Source organism: Helianthus annuus, chromosome 6 (assembly GCF_002127325.2).
Source record: "Helianthus annuus cultivar XRQ/B chromosome 6, HanXRQr2.0-SUNRISE, whole genome shotgun sequence".
Taxonomy (NCBI): domain Eukaryota; kingdom Viridiplantae; phylum Streptophyta; class Magnoliopsida; order Asterales; family Asteraceae; genus Helianthus; species Helianthus annuus.
The window spans coordinates 27,901,283-27,919,001 of record NC_035438.2 but is presented as its reverse complement, the minus strand read 5'-3'; the positions used below and the strand labels follow the sequence as shown (position 1 = coordinate 27,919,001).

Sequence of the window (17,719 nt, the reverse complement as noted above, 5' to 3'; positions counted from 1 at the left end):
AAAATTTAAAAAATTTGTCACATAGAACCTCAATTTTTAGCGAAACAAAGATGCCCAGCGTGTACCGTAATTTACGGTACAGCCGTAAATTACGGTGGCCATTATCATTTTTTGGGACTTTTATGGTACAATCCTACTGAGTTACGGCAAGGAATTAAAAGTTAGTGTTCACCGTAAATTACGGTAATACCGTAATTTACGGTGGTGGTTGAAATTAATGGGGATTTACGGTAGGAGTCTCCTGTGTTACGGTGCAAGAAGTGACATTCAGGTCTCACCGTAATTTACGGTGAGACCGTAAATTACGGTACGCAGATAATTCAGGTCCGTCGTTTGGGGTCCGCGTGTATATAAAAAATAATAATAATAAAATCTAATACAACAAACCCTGGTCACGTGAATTATACCCCATCCACTCATTTTCTTTCACTTTCCATCACCATCTTCCTTCTCTCAAGACCCACAACCTCCATAGTTTCTTCCACCTTCCATCTCTCATAAAACCTTCAATTCCTGTCCAAATCAAGTGGAATCTTGGTCTAAGTTGACTAATTTTTCACAAGCTTTGTGATTGTGAGGAGAGATTTCAGAGAAAACGCAATTTTGGGGTCCGAATTTGAAACCCTAGTTTGAGATAATTTGGGGGTTTTGGGATTTTTGGTTTCACAAGCACTCTTCCGTCTTGAAACAAGGTATGAACGCCTACTTTGTTATATTATGGTGCTACATTGTGAAAAGTAAGGTGATTTAGGTTATGTGTTCTTGCCCACTTGCTTGTTGTTAAGATATGATTATGAAAGTGATTATTGAACATGGTTGATGGTTGTAGATGTAGGATTTGTGGTTAAAGTAGTGAACTTTTGGGATGCTCTACATTGTAGAGACACCATGCCCAATTTTTTGAAAAATTCTTGATATATTTTTGGTTCACTAACATCTACAACCATGATAACAAGCAAGTGTGGGGAGGATTTTGAAAATAGGGTTTAATTTGGTGTTTGTTTTTGTTGTTTGCCTCATGTGTGTAGGAAATGGCAAGGACCAAGGAAAAAGCGGGTTCAAGTTCATCTTCATCAAAAGGCAAGGGCAAGCAAAAGGAGCAACCATCAAAGAAGAGGCAATATATGGGTAGGGTTAGTGAAAGCGAAAGTGAAGGCGAAGAAGAAGAGATGGAGTTAGACCCAAGTGATAAGCCGGTGTGGAACTCGGGGTCTTTGGACGACCAACCTGAGATTTGGCAGCCAACCCTTTATAATGACTGCATGAACAAGTTAAAAAACAAAGTAGCCGCATTCATTTGTGAAAAAGAGGTTGACGAACCCCAGTTTGGCCAGTTCGGGGTGTTTGCTAAGTTTCGTGCTTTGGGTTGGGAAGGAGCGCTCAAGTGTTTTGACAAAGATAAGAGCAATCTGTTTATGACTGAGATTCAGGAGTGGATGTCAACACTTAAATGTCACAACTTCAACAAGCCATCACAAATGAAGTTGATCGGGATGGTACATGGGGTGCCAGTTGAGATGTCATTCGACACGTTGAAGAAGCTGGGAAAGTATGACAGTCTCCCGGCTAAGGAGTACATGATTCCCACGCTTGATGATTTATTGCTCAAACCAGAGAAGCACGTGAGATGGAACGACATGTTAAGGGATTTGTTTTTGCCCGGTAGGTACAGTGGTGTGTTATACCGAAAGAATTTGAAGATAGAAGCCAAACTGTTGCATACAATCTGCCTGCTTAATGTCATTCCAAGAAGAGGCGATAAAGAACAGGTGAGGTTTCCAGAGATACCTGTTCTGTATTCATTGATGCATGGATCCCCACGCTTTCCAATACGCTACCTGATTATGCACCATTTGTGGGTATGCCGAAACAAATACGGAAGAGACATCGTCCCGTACTGTCGCATCATAACGGGTTTGATGAAACAGCAGAAGGCACTCACATCCGAAGACCGAGGTTTAACGAAAAGGCACCAGCCTTTTACTTTGGATAGGTTGGGAAACGTTTGGACGTATACTCAGTCTGAACGTTATCACAAATTGAAATCGGAGGGTCAACGGTGGAGGGCACTGAAATTGGGTGCAAGGGAGTTGTTACCGGGAGAGCCGGATGAGCCGGAAAGCGATGAAGAGTTGGTTCCTAGTGGGGACGAGGACTACGCGGACGAGCCGCAGGGTGGTGCAAATGTTGGTTTTGGGGTTTTTAGTGGTGGTCATGGTGGTACGTTCTACGACTACGCGCAGCAACCGTATGAGCCGGGGTGGGCTTATAGTGGTTCAATGCAAGAGGTGATCGAGAGCCAACGCCCTCCGGCGTCCATTTTTGATACTTGGTCGGGGCCGGAGAGGACGTTGTACGATCAAAACACAAGGAATAGTGCAAGCATAGAGCGGTCGTTAAAACATAGCTTCGATCGCAATGAGTCATGGAACCTTACCCACGCATACTCTCGAGAGGTGGATGCTAATAACAGATATCATGATGATCAAATGAGGCGGATGCATGCGGATTGGCATGCCGGAAGGCCGGTTGTTGAAGATCCACAACATGTGGACTATGCTTCATTGCCGCCTTATGATGGTAGCATTTCTTATCCGACTCCACCACTCCACCATTCTCAATGGCTTGACCCAAGGCGACAGGAGGGACCGCAACAACAAGAGGGGAGTAGCAGCGTCGCATTCGGATTTGGAGAGTGGAATGATATGATGTCATCCATCTTTGGACCTCCGGGACCGCGCTACTATTGATCAGGTGGTATTCTCTCTTGTGTATAGTTTGTATATATTTGTTGGTTTATGTTGATTATGGTTGGGAGGATGGGTGGTGATTAATCATGTGGTTGATTGTTGGGTTGGTGTTTGTTGGTGGTGTCGTGTTAAAAAATATATATATATATATATATATATATATATATATATATATATATATATATATATATATATATATATATATATATATAAAATGAAAAAATACAAAAAGAAATTTGGGGTTTGAGAAAAGAAGCTTTTGTGGATGTTGATTGGGTTAGTGATCAAAGCCTCCCAAAGCCATACATTGGGGTCAATGTATCCCAAGTGTGGGGATGGGGGGAATTTTTTTGAAGATTTTTGAAAAATTTTAAGCCAAGCAAAATAATGTGAAATCTTGACGCCCTAATTTAACCCCAAGTTGATGCACCGGCAACCCTTGACACCTTTTTCATTCTTGGTGAGAGTTGTAGCCACACGTGTACATAAATAACCTTTGATGAGAGTGGCTACGGGTGGGGGTGCGTTAGAACTTGTGCTTGAATGCGATTTGAATCCTTAGTTAAACATGAATGTAGAAAGGATAAGGGCATTAGGTAGCCTCGTCGTTGATGTGAGCGAGTGTGGGATTTGGGGGGTTGGACCTCATAAGTTATATATATGAGCATGGTAGTGAGAGGGGCGGGGGTTTGGTCATTTAGTTGCCCATTTTGTGCCTTTAAAGCTTATCATTTGTTTCCCCTAGCTACTTACTTGAAAATCTACCCAAATTTGACCCGGTCTTATACTATTAGTGATAGAATTAGTAGTTTTGTGAGTTTGAAGTAGTTTTGGTTAATGTGTTATCGTATGATTGAAAAAAAAAGAAAAAAAAGAAAAAGAAATAAAAAAAAAGGAAAAGCAATGAAAAAAAGAAAAAAAGAGAAAGGGTTTCATTGTCTTGTATATAGTAGTGCATATTTGTTAGTTGGTTTTTGTGTTTGTAATAAAAAGACCGGGTCGAATTTTCGTTACTCATATATATTCCATTTCCTACCCTATACACCTAGCCACGTTACAACCTTGAAGTCCCTTTGATTTGCGTTCATGTTTGACCCATTTTAGGAGAATGATCGATTCAGGTACAAGCTTATGATTGTGCAACCACCCGTTTGCCTAGTGTGTGTCTAGCTTATATTTGCTAGTTTTCACTTGTAGCCGAGAGGAGAGAATTTGAGAGGGGTGCATTGCTGGGGTGTTAAAAAGGGGTTGGTAAAGAAATTGCATGCTTTGTTTGGTTTGATTTGATCACTTGTTTTGAAACCATGTTGATGAGTTGCTTGGGACAAGCAACAGTTAAGTGTGGGGATGTGACGGGTGGTCCTTTGGACAACCCTTGAGCACGTTAAAAGATGAAATAATCTTCCATTTAACCGTGTAATTATCTTGAATTAGATAACTACGACGCTTATGTTTTAGGTACGATTTAGGAGCTAAAAGATGGATCAAAGGCAGTTTTGGAGGCTTTGGTGGAGAATGGGTCGAGAGGAGAACAAAAGAAAGAACAAAAAAGTTAGAGCAGCTGAGTACCGTAAATTACGGTTCTACCGTAATTTACGGTAGACCTGATTTCCATTTTATCACCACCGTAACACAGACTGTTGGAGCCGTAACAGATTGATGTCCACCGTAAATTACGGTGGAGCCGTAATTTACGGTGGAGCCTGCGAGGAAAAAATGTAACTGCCATCATATAATCGGTTTTTGAGTGTCTTTTGACATTATCTCATCATTGGACGGTTCTTGGACACCTTGGGGACGAATTTTGGCTTGTGGCTTGTTTTGTGAACAATTTCAATCATCCGGTTTGTTATTTCGATTCGTATGAACAATAGATTGATGTTGATGATGATTCACCGTGCCATGTCCGGCTAAACTCTTCGGTGATCATCCTAGGTGAATGTTTCTGAAACTTTTGTGTGTTTAATTTCCGCATTTCTAGAATGATATCTTGCGTTGCTTGAATGTCATGGTGTATGTTTGATTGTTTGTAGTTTGTTAATCAATATTGCAATTTCTAGTCTTAATCGTACGTTCTTGGTGCCGTTGGCAACCGAGATATCACGGGAAGGGTTAGGGTTGGTTATTGGTTAATAGGTCATCGGGAAACAACCTCGCGTTATCTAATCCGAGTACTTTGTTCCCTTTTATCACTTCAATCACATATACACGAGTTATGTCTATGTAACTCTTTCTAGCGAAATTACACACAACTGTTTAAAGAAACTGAAACCTAGGGTGATCATTGTTCTCTCCTAATTGTTTACAACCAACTTTGATTTGAATTAGTTCTTAATTTAGTTTTCTAAAACAACAATCCACAATCTTGAATTTTAATTTTCTGCAATTTAGTTTAATATTAGTTTAAATACAAAGCTATACAATCGACACATTTTCCACATACTCCCTGAGTTCGATACCCTTTTACCACTAACTACAGTTGTTTGGGGATTAAATTTGCGTGACCCACGACATCACGTCAGCTACTCCAGGCATCAATAATCAAGTCTCGCAAGCTCTAGATGTTAAAGTCTGTTGAACAATTTCCTTTTTCTTTCGATCCGCCTGTGGATCTGTTTCAACTATTTTGTGATACTTAATATTACAATTTATTCAGTTGAAATAAATCTATCTTTTGCTTCCGCTGTGCATTTAAATTTGTGTTGTTTGACTATGATGATATCAACTACGTCACGATACTCCCCACCGGGCCCACCGGTAATACGTGGAAATATCAGGGTGTGACAGGTTGGTATCAGAGCCAACACTGAGTGAATTAAACACTAACCTTTTGTGTTTAATCTCAGGGTGCTTCGTATCAGTAAAAACAATTCTAAATGACATTTATAAAGTTATGGTGCTTTGAAAAAAAATAAGATAAATGTCTTTATTAATTATAAAACATATATGAAGCAACATTAGTATGTATGCGGCTGGATGGGAGACAATGCATTGGTGGCGTCTAAAATTATATACCCAACTTTATCGTCGTGAATGTGGTTTTGTCGATCTAGGTGATTCATTGTTTTAATGTTTGCACGTTTACTTTTTTTTTATTAGAGACTCGTTATTTATTTATTTATTTATAATGAACCTTTTCACTTTCGTGTTTATAATAAAGTGTCTTGATTATTTATTTATTAATATTGATATTAATACTAATACTAATAATAGTATAACAAAATATAAAAAAGTAACAAAAGTATTATAATATAAAATAATATAAAAAACATAAGTATTCCATATATAACTTTGCAACTTTTTTGTGCATCATCACTTGTACATTGTGCTTTGATGTTTTCCAAAAAAAAAATTTATTTTTTACTTTTAACCCTAAGGTTTTTACCTTTTACAATTTTAACCCTACATAATTTGTTTTTTTAACTTTAACCCAAAACTTTTCATTATTTTCAATTTAACTTCCCAACTTTTGTCACTTATACTTTTCATCTTTTGCAAATTTTCGTTTTACGTATAGTTCTAAATTTTCAGGTTAATACGACGCAACGTTCATGTGTGGTTCAACGTTTTTACCTCTATTTTTTCATGTTTGACAGGTTCGTCGCAACACGCATATCCTAAGTCGAGTCAGGGTTCGTGGTTGATGCCGGTTGTGTGACATTAGTACTATTTGACACCGTTGTACGCCCCGCCGCAACGCGGGGTGTGCTTTGGGGGGTTTTCAAAGAAAAAATGGTTATGCATATGGTCGTCGTAACGTTGGTTTTGGGGGTTTTCCAAAAAAAAATTGATTTTTTTTACTTTTCACTCAAAAGTATTTCATAAATTACTTTTAACTCAAATCTATTTGTGTTTTTTTTTACTTTTAACACAAAACTTTTTATCTTTTCCAATCTATCCTCATAACTTTTTTTACTTTCAACTTTGGTCCTTTATAATTTTCATTTTCCGCAAATTTTTCGCTTTATGCTTGGTTCTAAATTTTGTGACTTAACGCATCGCAACGTGCGTCTTTGGTTTAACGTTTTACGTTTCGTTCTAAATTTTGCGAGTTAACACGACGCAACGTGCGTGTGTGGGTGAACGTTTTTACATTGTCTATTTTTTCCCCGTTTGACAATTTTAACATAACGTGCGGGTCCCAGATTGACTTAGTTATAACTAAAGAATCTCCGCCACATTGCGGCGGGTCATAATCCTTGTTATTACTTACTTTAAAATAAAATAATGTATTAAAGTACTTAATCTTGATTAGTTATTTATTAATATTGATACTAAGTTAGAACCCCGCGTATTACACGGGTTGAATAAATATAACTTTATATACTAAGTAATAAAATAGTTACATCTTTTAAAAACTCGTGTATTGCACGATTTGAATAAACACATGTCTTACACGAATAATGTAATCCGTTAACACAATTAGTCATCAAGATATGTTTTCTAACAAAATGAACTTTGAGGTACTATTTACTTATTGTAACATCTCACTTTATTTTTTATTAGGTTAGAGAGTTGTATATTACATGGTTTATAACATTTTACTTTGTTTTTTTTATTTATTATTAGGTTAGAAACTTACATATTACTTGATGTTGGATAATCAACAGAAAAAAAAAAAGAAATATTTTAGTAAAAAATATTAAATACACAAGAGATAAGTTGGATATTATGATGTAATATTATTATTTCATTGGAGTGTAAAACGGAATAATGAGATCCTTTATTAAAAATAGGATTCTAATTATACCACTTGTATAAAAAAAATATATATGTTCTACATGTATCACTACTAGAAAATCTGAAATTTGTTACACCAGTTTTCGTAGGAAATGCGTTACAAAACAGGCTTTCCTACACATTTGTGACAAATACCTGATGTAGGAAAATGCCTCGTAGGAAACCTGTTTCCAACGCATTTCCTACGCAATTTCCTACCCATTTCCTACAAAATCGCCGTGTCACAAACTGCTACAGATCTCCTACAACAATTCATAGTTATTTTTAATATATTATTTATGATAAATATTAATTATTATATTTTCAGAATTTTTTTAGCTACACATTTCCGACAAAAAATAAAAATAAAAAATTTCATTCAGCATTATTCGTGACAAATTTCCGACAGAAAAATAAAAAATAGTTGTTACAAATTTCCGACAAAAGCATTTTTCGTGACAAATTTCCGACAGAAAAATAAAAACAGTTGTTACAACTTTCCTACGAAACTCGGTATTTTTCGTGACAAATTTCCGACAGAAAAGTAAAAAATAGTTGTTACAAATTTCCGACAAAAGCATTATTCGTGACAAATTTCCGACAGAAAAATAAAAACCGTTGTTACAACTTTCCTACGAAACTCAGTATTTTTTGTGACAAATTTCCGACAGATAAAAGGAAATTAAAAATAAAAATTTACTATTTTTTGACTGTTTTCCGACAAAAGTTTGTTTTTATGTTGTGACACATTTCCAACAGAAAAAAGCAAAGTCATTTTTTTATTATGACACTTTTCCGACGACCTTAATTTTTAATAGAAAAAAATTGCAAAATAAAATTTAAATTTACATTTTTCCAGCAAAAAAAAATGCAGGAATAATGTTTGAACCAAGAACCTGTTTTACAAAATCCAACGAAATTCCAATAACACAAATTCAAAAATCATGCGTTGCAACGCAAGTTCAAATATGTTTAAACCGTAAACTAATACAATTTAACATATTTCCCAAAAGATATCAGAAACTATAACTAATTTGAAGGAGGACGCCAATTGTTCATAAATTCTTGAAGTTGTTGTTGAAGTTCTTCCCTTGCTTTCCTTTCTTCGTCAAGCCGAGTTGTAAGTAGATTCCTTTCTTCTTCAAGCCGAGTTGTAAGTAGATTCCTTTCTTCTTCAAGCCGAGCTTCAAGATCTACCATTTGAGTTCGCATAACTTGAACCTAAAACATTGTTAAAATGTATATAGTTATAATTAGTAACTACATTTTATAAAGAAATAGTTGACGCAAAGAAAAGTTCTTTATTGGTTTAATTTCGAAAGATAATAACACATGTATACATTCTAATACGATAAATTCTAATGGTCGGATCCTGTTTTATACGGTTTGTTTTTAATATGATATGACAAGAACTAACATTTCTAACTTTTAGTAACATCAATCGGTAATAAAGATACCTCTTCTTGAGACCGTTGGTACTCTGCGTGCGATGGTGCAGACCCGACAGAAGAAGAAGATGTCCCGGTCACCAAATAATCTAGATCCGAAGAACCTATCCCGTATACCCGGCGCGTGCGACCTTGTCCGACCACACGTGCCCACACCTCAGGGTCATCTGGAAACTCGCTATAGTTCGGCCCGTAAACCTCACGCATCGCACTCAAATAATCCCCCTACAATTTATCAAAACACGAACATTATATAAAAACAATACGAGTTAATTGCCACAGTAAACAACACATAATGAAGATGAATCTATGGAGAATAAATTAAAGGACAAGGGACGAAAATAAGTTAGTACTCAAATAATAAAGATAACTTACATATACTTTTTTGGCTCGTTCCGTACAAAACTTCAATTCCTCCAAGTTATATATGTCAATGTCCCCGTCCCACAATTTTTGCTTGCATTCTTTAGTGAGGTGGGTGTCCAGAAAGATTTGTTTAAAATTGGGTTCCTCATTCATTTTCCTTTTCTAAAAAAAGAGTGAAATAAATGTAAGGATTAACTTTATATATGGAGTTTTTTATTTCACTTGATAGCATGTGCTTGAGGTGGACATTTCTTGGATTATTTCCTAAACCTGCACCTATATTCAGCTCACACCATCAAACTTTAGTTAACATGCTTACAGTTTCTTATGTGCTGTAATTATCTCAGAATGAGTAGTTGAAAGTGTAAAACACATATTAAGTTAGTGTATTCATAGTAATTGTTTCTACTGTTCACAAATCTCATTTAAATTCACAAGCTCACCAAACAGTTTCAAAAATAGCTTTTGTATAATAGTTGTATACATAAAATTCATCATCAGTGAAGTCATGTGCTTGCCTGCTGGGTGGTCTAAATCCCGGCTTAGGAGTACGTCCACGAGTTCCAGTGTTACCACTATGAGCACCATCATTATCACTACGAGAACCATCATTACCTTTACGAGCACCACCATTACCACTAGGAGACCCACCTTTACCACCATAAGCACCACCCTTACCACCACGAGCACCACCATTACCACTAGGAGATCCACCTTTACCACCATAAGCACCAGCTTTACCACCACGAGCACCATTATTACCACTACGCGCACCACCATTACCACCATAGGCACCACCCTTACCACCATGAGCACCTGCCATAATGTACACCTGCATTTGATAGAACAAAAAAATATCAGATAAATAATACATGAATAACAGCCTATAATTGCATATAAATAAAGTGGACATACCGTATGATAAATCACAAATAACATAAACTTTACAACAAAAAACAATGTAGCCGCCCCAAAAAAAATGTAGCCGTTTAAAAAAAAAAAAAAAAAAAAAAAAAAAAAAAAAAAAACAATACTCCTAGCAATCGTCTTCGTCTGAAGAGTGGTCCAACACAGCCATGTGATCATCACCACCATCGTATGTATCCTCCTCAACTTCAATTTCTTCACCTCTGAATCCTTCATCCTCCTCATTAGTCGCTTGCTCCATTGTGTCGGTGTCTGTGACTAGGATGATGCGTTCACTACTAGTTACTTTATCCGGTAACTCAAACCGTTCATCAATCTGAAGAAACTCGTGTTCTTCTGTGTTTTCATTGTTCGCGACTTCAGTTTCAGGTTGGGCGATGTCATATATGTGTCGGGCTTTTGTCTTGACAACAGCCCATAAATCTTTTGTATCATTTCTTTGGGCAGGGTATGATGTGTAAAACACCTGTTCCGCTTGTGATGCTAAGATAAACGTGTCGTCACCTGGAAGTCGGGACTTGTGTTTGACATCAACCAATTTGTTTTTGTTAACTATTACACCGCGATAGACATTAAACCATGTACAGTTGAACAGTACAATAGTTGAAGGCCCATTGCCATTATACTCTAGCTCTAGTATCTCATCCAATAAGCCGTAGTAGTCCGTCTCTTCGGTGTTATACGCCTCCCCTCTCACACATACACCATAGTTATTGGTCACACGTCCCCTACCATGCTCTTGAGTGTGGAACTTAAAACCATTTACAAAGTACCCTTTGTGAGATTGGGCGATATTGGATGGTTTGATTTGGATCTTGATGCATACTTTCCATAACCATTTGATTGTATTCGGTATATTCACCAAAATCGTCATTAGTGTCTTGACCCGCATCTTGAGAGTGTACGGGGTTTGAACGTTGACGCACATTTTGTGTACTAAATGACTCACCGTGAACATACCAGACCTTATAATTATCCATGAATCCATTTTTATATAGATCCCCCACAATCTCAAATCTCTTCTTAAAACGACGATTTTGGCATTTGCCACACGGACATCTAATTTTAAAAACCTCGACCCCTTCTATTAGTTCTCTTTGAATGTTAGGTGTGTTATCAAATGCATAATCCAAGAAAAGGTTGACATGACGTTGAAATATCGGATCGAAAAGACCATCACTAGTGGTTCTCTTCATGTACATCCAGTTTCTATCACGCGACATCCTTATGGACCTATAACTAAATGAACTAGAAATAGTAATGTTATTAGTAATACTATTATAATATAATAATATTTATTATAATAATATTAATAATAATAATAATGATAATAATAATAAATACAAATAAATAATATAAGAATAAAAACTGACGGGTCGGTTCGATCATTTGGGTTGTAGTTGGCTCTTTGAGTTATAGTTGGGATGAGAAAACCATCACACAAAACATGGAAAACCTTACGATTGGTACCCTACTGGTGCTGCTCTTATGTTTATTGCTCGTTCTGGGATTGGGGGGCAGAGGCAGGGTGTTTTTGGCTACCTGTTGCTTTGTTTTTAAGGGTGGGAAAGGCTGAGTGGGTGTTGAATACGTCTGATGGTATTTTCGAAGACCTGCAGAACCCGGACTTCTCATTTCATTTTATTCATTGGAAGTTAAACTGTTATTCAGTGGCAGTTTAAATTATTCGTATTGTACACTGAACAAAAAAAGAAGTTAAAAATATTAATATTCAATGAAATTCAAATATCACTGCTGTCATTAATGAACTGGTGAGAAACAGAAGCGAACAGTTAACGGTTTTATGGGTAAATTGGTTATCTGGTTTGAGATTGACAAAGCAAAATGATAAATTTGAAGGTATTATTGTCGTTAATGAACTGGTGAAAAACAGAAGCGAACAGTTAACGGTAAAGAAAGCTAGAACATGATTTATGGACCACATAATGTAACGGTTATTACGCGCTAATCTTGAAAACAAACCCAAATAGTTTCATGGAAGCACTCGTTTTTACGGGGGTCATATTGCTACAGAAATCTTGTAATGATTCTTAATATTCTAGATACAAACAGTTAAAGAAACTAAGAAAGCTATAACATGATTCGTGGACCATATAAAGTAACGGTTATTACCTTACGCGCTAATCTTGAAAACAAAGCCGAATAATTTCAGGGAAGCACTCGTTTTTACGGGTCGTTTTGCTAACCGTACAGATCCATATGTATAATACTACAAACAGTAAAATCTTGAAATCCAACACCTATCACATTACATGGATAAGAAGCAGAAGAAAAAGATCAAATCAACATCATGATCTAAAAATGCAAATTACCTACACTATTCAGTTTGTTCCATCATAAAAAGAAAATGAATTACTTTTAGGCCCAAAACTTACACAAATTTAGTTCATTTTTACTTTTTTAGTAGCAAAATCTACACCAAGATTGTTCAAATGTAACACAATGGATCAAGATCCAAACTTTATCTAAAATTAGTGACTGCAGGATTAAAAAAAAAGCAAAACCCATCAAACTAAAATTACTCACGTGCGTGCATAGTTAGATATGAACTGAAGTAAAGCCCGAAAAGTTAGATAAACTTAAATTTCTATAGGAACCCTAATTAGCTAAGGCTCTAAACCAAATAAACTCAACGATGACATCAATAGATAAGATGAAATATCAACCAATTAAAACATATTCTTCATATAATTGAATCAAAGGACAAATATAGGTAAAGAAACTGGAAATTTACCTCACAAATAAATAGAAAGTGGAACAATTTTTGAAGTGAATTGAACCCTAGAGATGATGAGAGAGCGGCTGGTGGTTTCAGACGAGCAGGAGTGAAAGAGAAGGGTCGTATACAAACCCTAGCTAATTTGGGTTTTGATTTTTGAGCGGGAGTGAAATAGCGGGCTCGCATAGTTAACCCCTTGGTTAAATTTTTTTTTTTGAACACCCAACAAACTCAATCCCGAGTACTCTCGGGGCACCCACTGGACAATAGCGGGCTCGCATAGTTTTGAGCGGGAGTGAAATAGCGGGCTCGCATAGTTAACCCCTTGGTTAATTTTTTTTTTTTTGAACGGCCAACAAACTCAATCCCGGGTACTCTCGGGGCACCCACTGGACAAACGGAGTACTCCGAGAGTAACCCAAGTCCACCACTAATTCCGGGGAAAACCCGGTAACCCACCCGCCCGTAGGCACGACGGTGAAATTACCGGTAAAACCCGTTTGGCTCAAGGATCCAACCCAGGTTTCCCTGGGTCTCCTATCATTGCCCACTAATGCCTCACTCTGCACCAAGTGGGAGTCGAACTTGCATCTCTCAAGAGAAATGCAAGCCCTCCACCACTTGATCTAGAGATCATTGGCCCTTGGTTAATTTTTTAATTAGTTGTTTTTTTAAATGTGTGAATTATTCGTGAATGTCGGGAGGTGTAGCATACATTGTCTTAATCGGGTCTGCGCTAGAGATCCCCTCGCATAATATATCCCCAATTTAAACCCTTTAATGAGAAACCCCTATCACCCAGACTCGAACTTGAGACCTGCAGGGGAAAACTCACCCAAACCCACCATAGGTAGAACTTAAATACTCGTGGTCACCACTAATTGAGGCACTAGTGATGGTTTTTTTAATTAGTTGTAGTTAGTAATGTTTAGGCATTTGTTTTTAGAAGTATTTTATTTATTTTCAAATTTTATTGTTTCGTAATCCGTATATATGTTTTTTTTGGACATTCCAAGTTATTTATCCGCATGTTCTGATAGTACATCACTGTGGGCGTTGAATAGATATCAGTTTGGTTCGGTACGTTACAGTACCAGTACGATACATGCACTCGGTATAAACATTAACACACATTTTACATCGACCGAAAACAATAGTGTTTGGTATGCAGGAATGAGGGGTGGAATGGAATGAGTGATTACGAGGGAATGAAGAAAAGAGTGTTTGGTTGGTAAATGGAATGGAATCACCCATTCCAAAAGGTATTCCATTCCCTCAAAATCATTCTTTCCATCCCCCATGTTTTTTTCCCATTTCATCCCCTCTTGCACCATTCATCAACACCACAACCCACGACCTTCGCCACAACCCACCACCACTACCACCACCCACCACCGATGCTATCGCCGCCACCCGCCACCACTTCACCATGACAGCCACCGTCGCCGTCGTCACCCACTCACCACCGTTATCACCCACAGCTGCGATCAACTGCCAACGCCACTCTTCGCCATCGCTCACCACCATCGTCGACGCCACCACAAACCACCGCTGCCGCCACCTTTGCTGCCACCCACCACCAACGGCCACCTTGTCGCTACCACCACTCATCGTCACCGCCGCACCGCCACTCGCCGCCACCACCACCACCCATCACCGCCACCAACACCCACCACCGCCACCTATAACCACCCACAATCACTGCCACCGACCACCACCACCACTCATCGCTAAATTTATTACTCCGTTTTTCTTGCCTACCGAACAATACACAATAATAATTCATTCCATCCACATGGTAACCAAACAAGACATGGAATGGTAATGATCCATTGCATTCCCTCGTCCATTCCATTACCTAGTCCATTTCCGAAACACCTGGGACCAATTATGTACACTTATGAAAACAAAAAAAAGGTTGAACCGGCCAGACGAGAATCGAACCAGCGACACCCCACACAACAAACGAACACGTGACCGGTCGGGCTAAGCCCTCATTCGGTTATTTTATGAAGTTATATTATATTTATATACACATTAGGTATTTAATATATTGTCACAAATGTGTAGGAAATATAATTATTTTATTATTAATAAACTAAATTTAGTATTATTTATAAATATATAGTGTATATCCTTGTTATTACATGATTGTTTCCTACGCCTTTGTGACAAATCTAATGAAAAATAACTTTTTGTCGGAAATGTGTCACAGGTTGTGACACAATTCTAACGGAACGATTAAATCAACTAAAAAATAAATTGGTTGTCGGAAATGCGTCACGAGTTGTGACACAATTCTGACGGAATCAGCTAAAAAATAAATATTTTGTCACAAATGTGTAGGAAATATATTAATTTTTAATTATTATACTAATTTTACTATTATATATAAATATAGAAGTGATATCCTTAACTGTTTGTCGGAAATGTGTCACAAGTTGTGACACAATTCTGACGGAACGATTAAATGAACTAAAAAATAAATTGTTTGTTGGAAATGCGTCACAAGTTGTGACACAATTCTGACGGAACAGGCTAAAAAATAAATATTTTGTCAAAAATGTGTAGGAAATATAATAATTTTTAATTATTATACTAATTTTACTATTATATATAAATATAGAAGTGATATCCTTAACTGTTTGTCGGAAATGTGTCACCAGTTGTGACACAATTCTGACGGAACGATTAAATTAGCTAAAAAATAAATATTTTGTCAAAAATTTGTAGGAAATATAATAATTTTTTATAATTATACTAATTTTACTATTATATATAAATATAGAAGTGTATATCCTTGTATTTATTTTTAATAAAATTAAGTAATATGACTTAGTTGTCGGAAATGTGTCACAGGTTGTGACACAATTCTGACGGATCGATTAAATCAACTAAAAATAAACTATTTGTCGGAAATGTGTCACAAGTTGTGACACAATTCTGACGAAACGATTAAATCAGCTAAAAAATAAATATTTTGTCACAAATGTGTAGGAAATATAATAATTTTTAATTATTATACTAATTTTACTATTATATATTGACATAGAAGTGTATATCCTTGTATTTATTTTTAATAAAATTAAGTAATATGACTTAGTTGTAGGAAATCTGTCGCAACTTGTGACGCAGTTCCGACGGAATGTTTAATTTAACTAAAGAATAAATATTTTGTCACAAACTTGTAGGAAATGATTTAATAATCAACCTTTTGTAGATTATTTCTTACATATCTGTGACACAACTGTCAATTAATTAGGGTTTTTTTATTTTCTGTCATTGTTGCGTCAAAAATTTGACATAGAATTTTGGAAAAAAAAATCGTAGGAAATTTGTCACAAATGTGTTTGAATCTGTGACAAAAATAATTGTGTAGGAAATTTCCGTAGGAAATCATGCACTTTTCTAGTAGTGTATTGGATAAATCCTTTCAACGAAACAGTTGATTAGAATAAATATTTTTATTTTAATATGTGGTTATCAGTTATCCTTGTCCTTATCATCAAATATAAAAACAATTAAAACTACCAATTAAATAAAATCTTTGTTTTATAAATATTTTAGTTAATTACATAGTTAGTACCTGTGGTTTGCACAAAGTAACATACTTAGGTACTAATAGTTTAAAATCACATTCTAGGGTATTAACTTTTCATTTTGCAACGTTTGGAGGTATTAACGTTATTTGTAGGTTTAAATCACATTCTATTAGTACCTAAGTATGTTATTTTGTGCAAACCATAGGGACTAACTATGTTAATACCCTAGAATTTAATACATTCAAACGTTACATAATGAAAAGTTAATACCATAGAAGGTGATTTTAAACTATAAGTATCTAAGTATGTTATTTTATGTAAACCACCGGGACTAACTATGTAATTAACTCTAAATATTTAAAACGCTAATATTTTTTTTAGATTTTAATAATTAATATATGATTATAATAATTAATATATTATTATCAGTTATCTTTGTCTTTATCATTAAATCTCTTCCATAAATTTTAAATTTAATATTATCAATAATTAAATTTCCATAATAAATACTAGCTTACAACCCCGTGTATTACACGGGTTAAATGACGAAAAAAGTAAATTATAAACTTGTATATAATCCTTATTAATGAAATGACTTATTTAGATAAAATAGTAAAACAAAAGAATAGTTATATTTTCGCTATTTAAAATAATTTTCTAAGTTTTCACTTCTCTTTTGAGATACTACAATCCATTTTATTATGTCTTAAAAAGAATTAACACTAAAAAATAAAAAAAAATAATGATCATAAAATTGTAAGTATTTTTAAAAATAATTATAAGTTATGAGGTTATGGTAAATGAATTGTAATTAAATTCTACTATGTATATTAATGATATGATAAATATTTTGATATAAATACTATTTTTAAATATATGGATCATGAGACAAGATACGAATATCATCATTATATAGAAAATATTACATATTAAAAAAATCATACTAAAAATAAAGTATACATTTAAAAAAGTAGAACTAAAGTTTTTTAAACTATAAATTTGAGCGTCTAGAACAACTTTTTTAATTAGTAGTTGACATTTAAATATTCAAATTAAAATTTTTATAATATTATATAATATCTTTAGTTGCGTAATATGATTGAAATTAAGTTTAATATTTAAAACTCAATGTTATTAGGAAGTTGGACCATTTTTTAAAATGAAAACATATTGATAGTAACATAAATTTAAAATTGAAAGAAAATATTGAACACGTGTATTACACGG

General features: G+C 35.5%; 2 protein-coding genes across 4 annotated transcripts; one reads left to right on the top strand and one right to left on the bottom strand.

The window, feature by feature from the left end:
• Positions 1-449: 449 nt before the first annotated feature.
• Positions 450-2,865, top strand: LOC110863886. The gene is made up of 2 exons (XM_022113122.2): positions 450-692; positions 1,029-2,865. The coding sequence occupies exon 2, from the start codon at positions 1,032-1,034 to the stop codon at positions 2,748-2,750; it is 1,719 nt and encodes a 572-aa protein (XP_021968814.1). The 5' UTR covers positions 450-692; positions 1,029-1,031; the 3' UTR covers positions 2,751-2,865.
• Positions 2,866-8,327: 5,462 nt separating this feature from the next.
• Positions 8,328-13,111, bottom strand: LOC110865095. Of its 3 annotated transcripts, XM_022114300.2 has the most exons (7): positions 12,966-13,111; positions 12,344-12,471; positions 9,802-10,115; positions 9,293-9,445; positions 8,927-9,142; positions 8,635-8,690; positions 8,328-8,601 (listed from the first exon to the last, which is right to left on the bottom strand). In XM_022114300.2, exons 4-7 carry the CDS (start codon positions 9,434-9,436, stop codon positions 8,499-8,501), a joined length of 519 nt encoding a protein of 172 aa, XP_021969992.1. In that variant the 5' UTR covers positions 9,437-9,445; positions 9,802-10,115; positions 12,344-12,471; positions 12,966-13,111; the 3' UTR covers positions 8,328-8,498. The 3 variants fall into 3 exon arrangements, with proteins under 3 accessions (XP_021969992.1, XP_021969989.1, XP_021969990.1); XM_022114297.2 differs by having other exon boundaries at positions 8,328-8,690; XM_022114298.2 differs by lacking the exon at positions 12,344-12,471 and having other exon boundaries at positions 8,328-8,690.
• Positions 13,112-17,719: the final 4,608 nt, after the last annotated feature.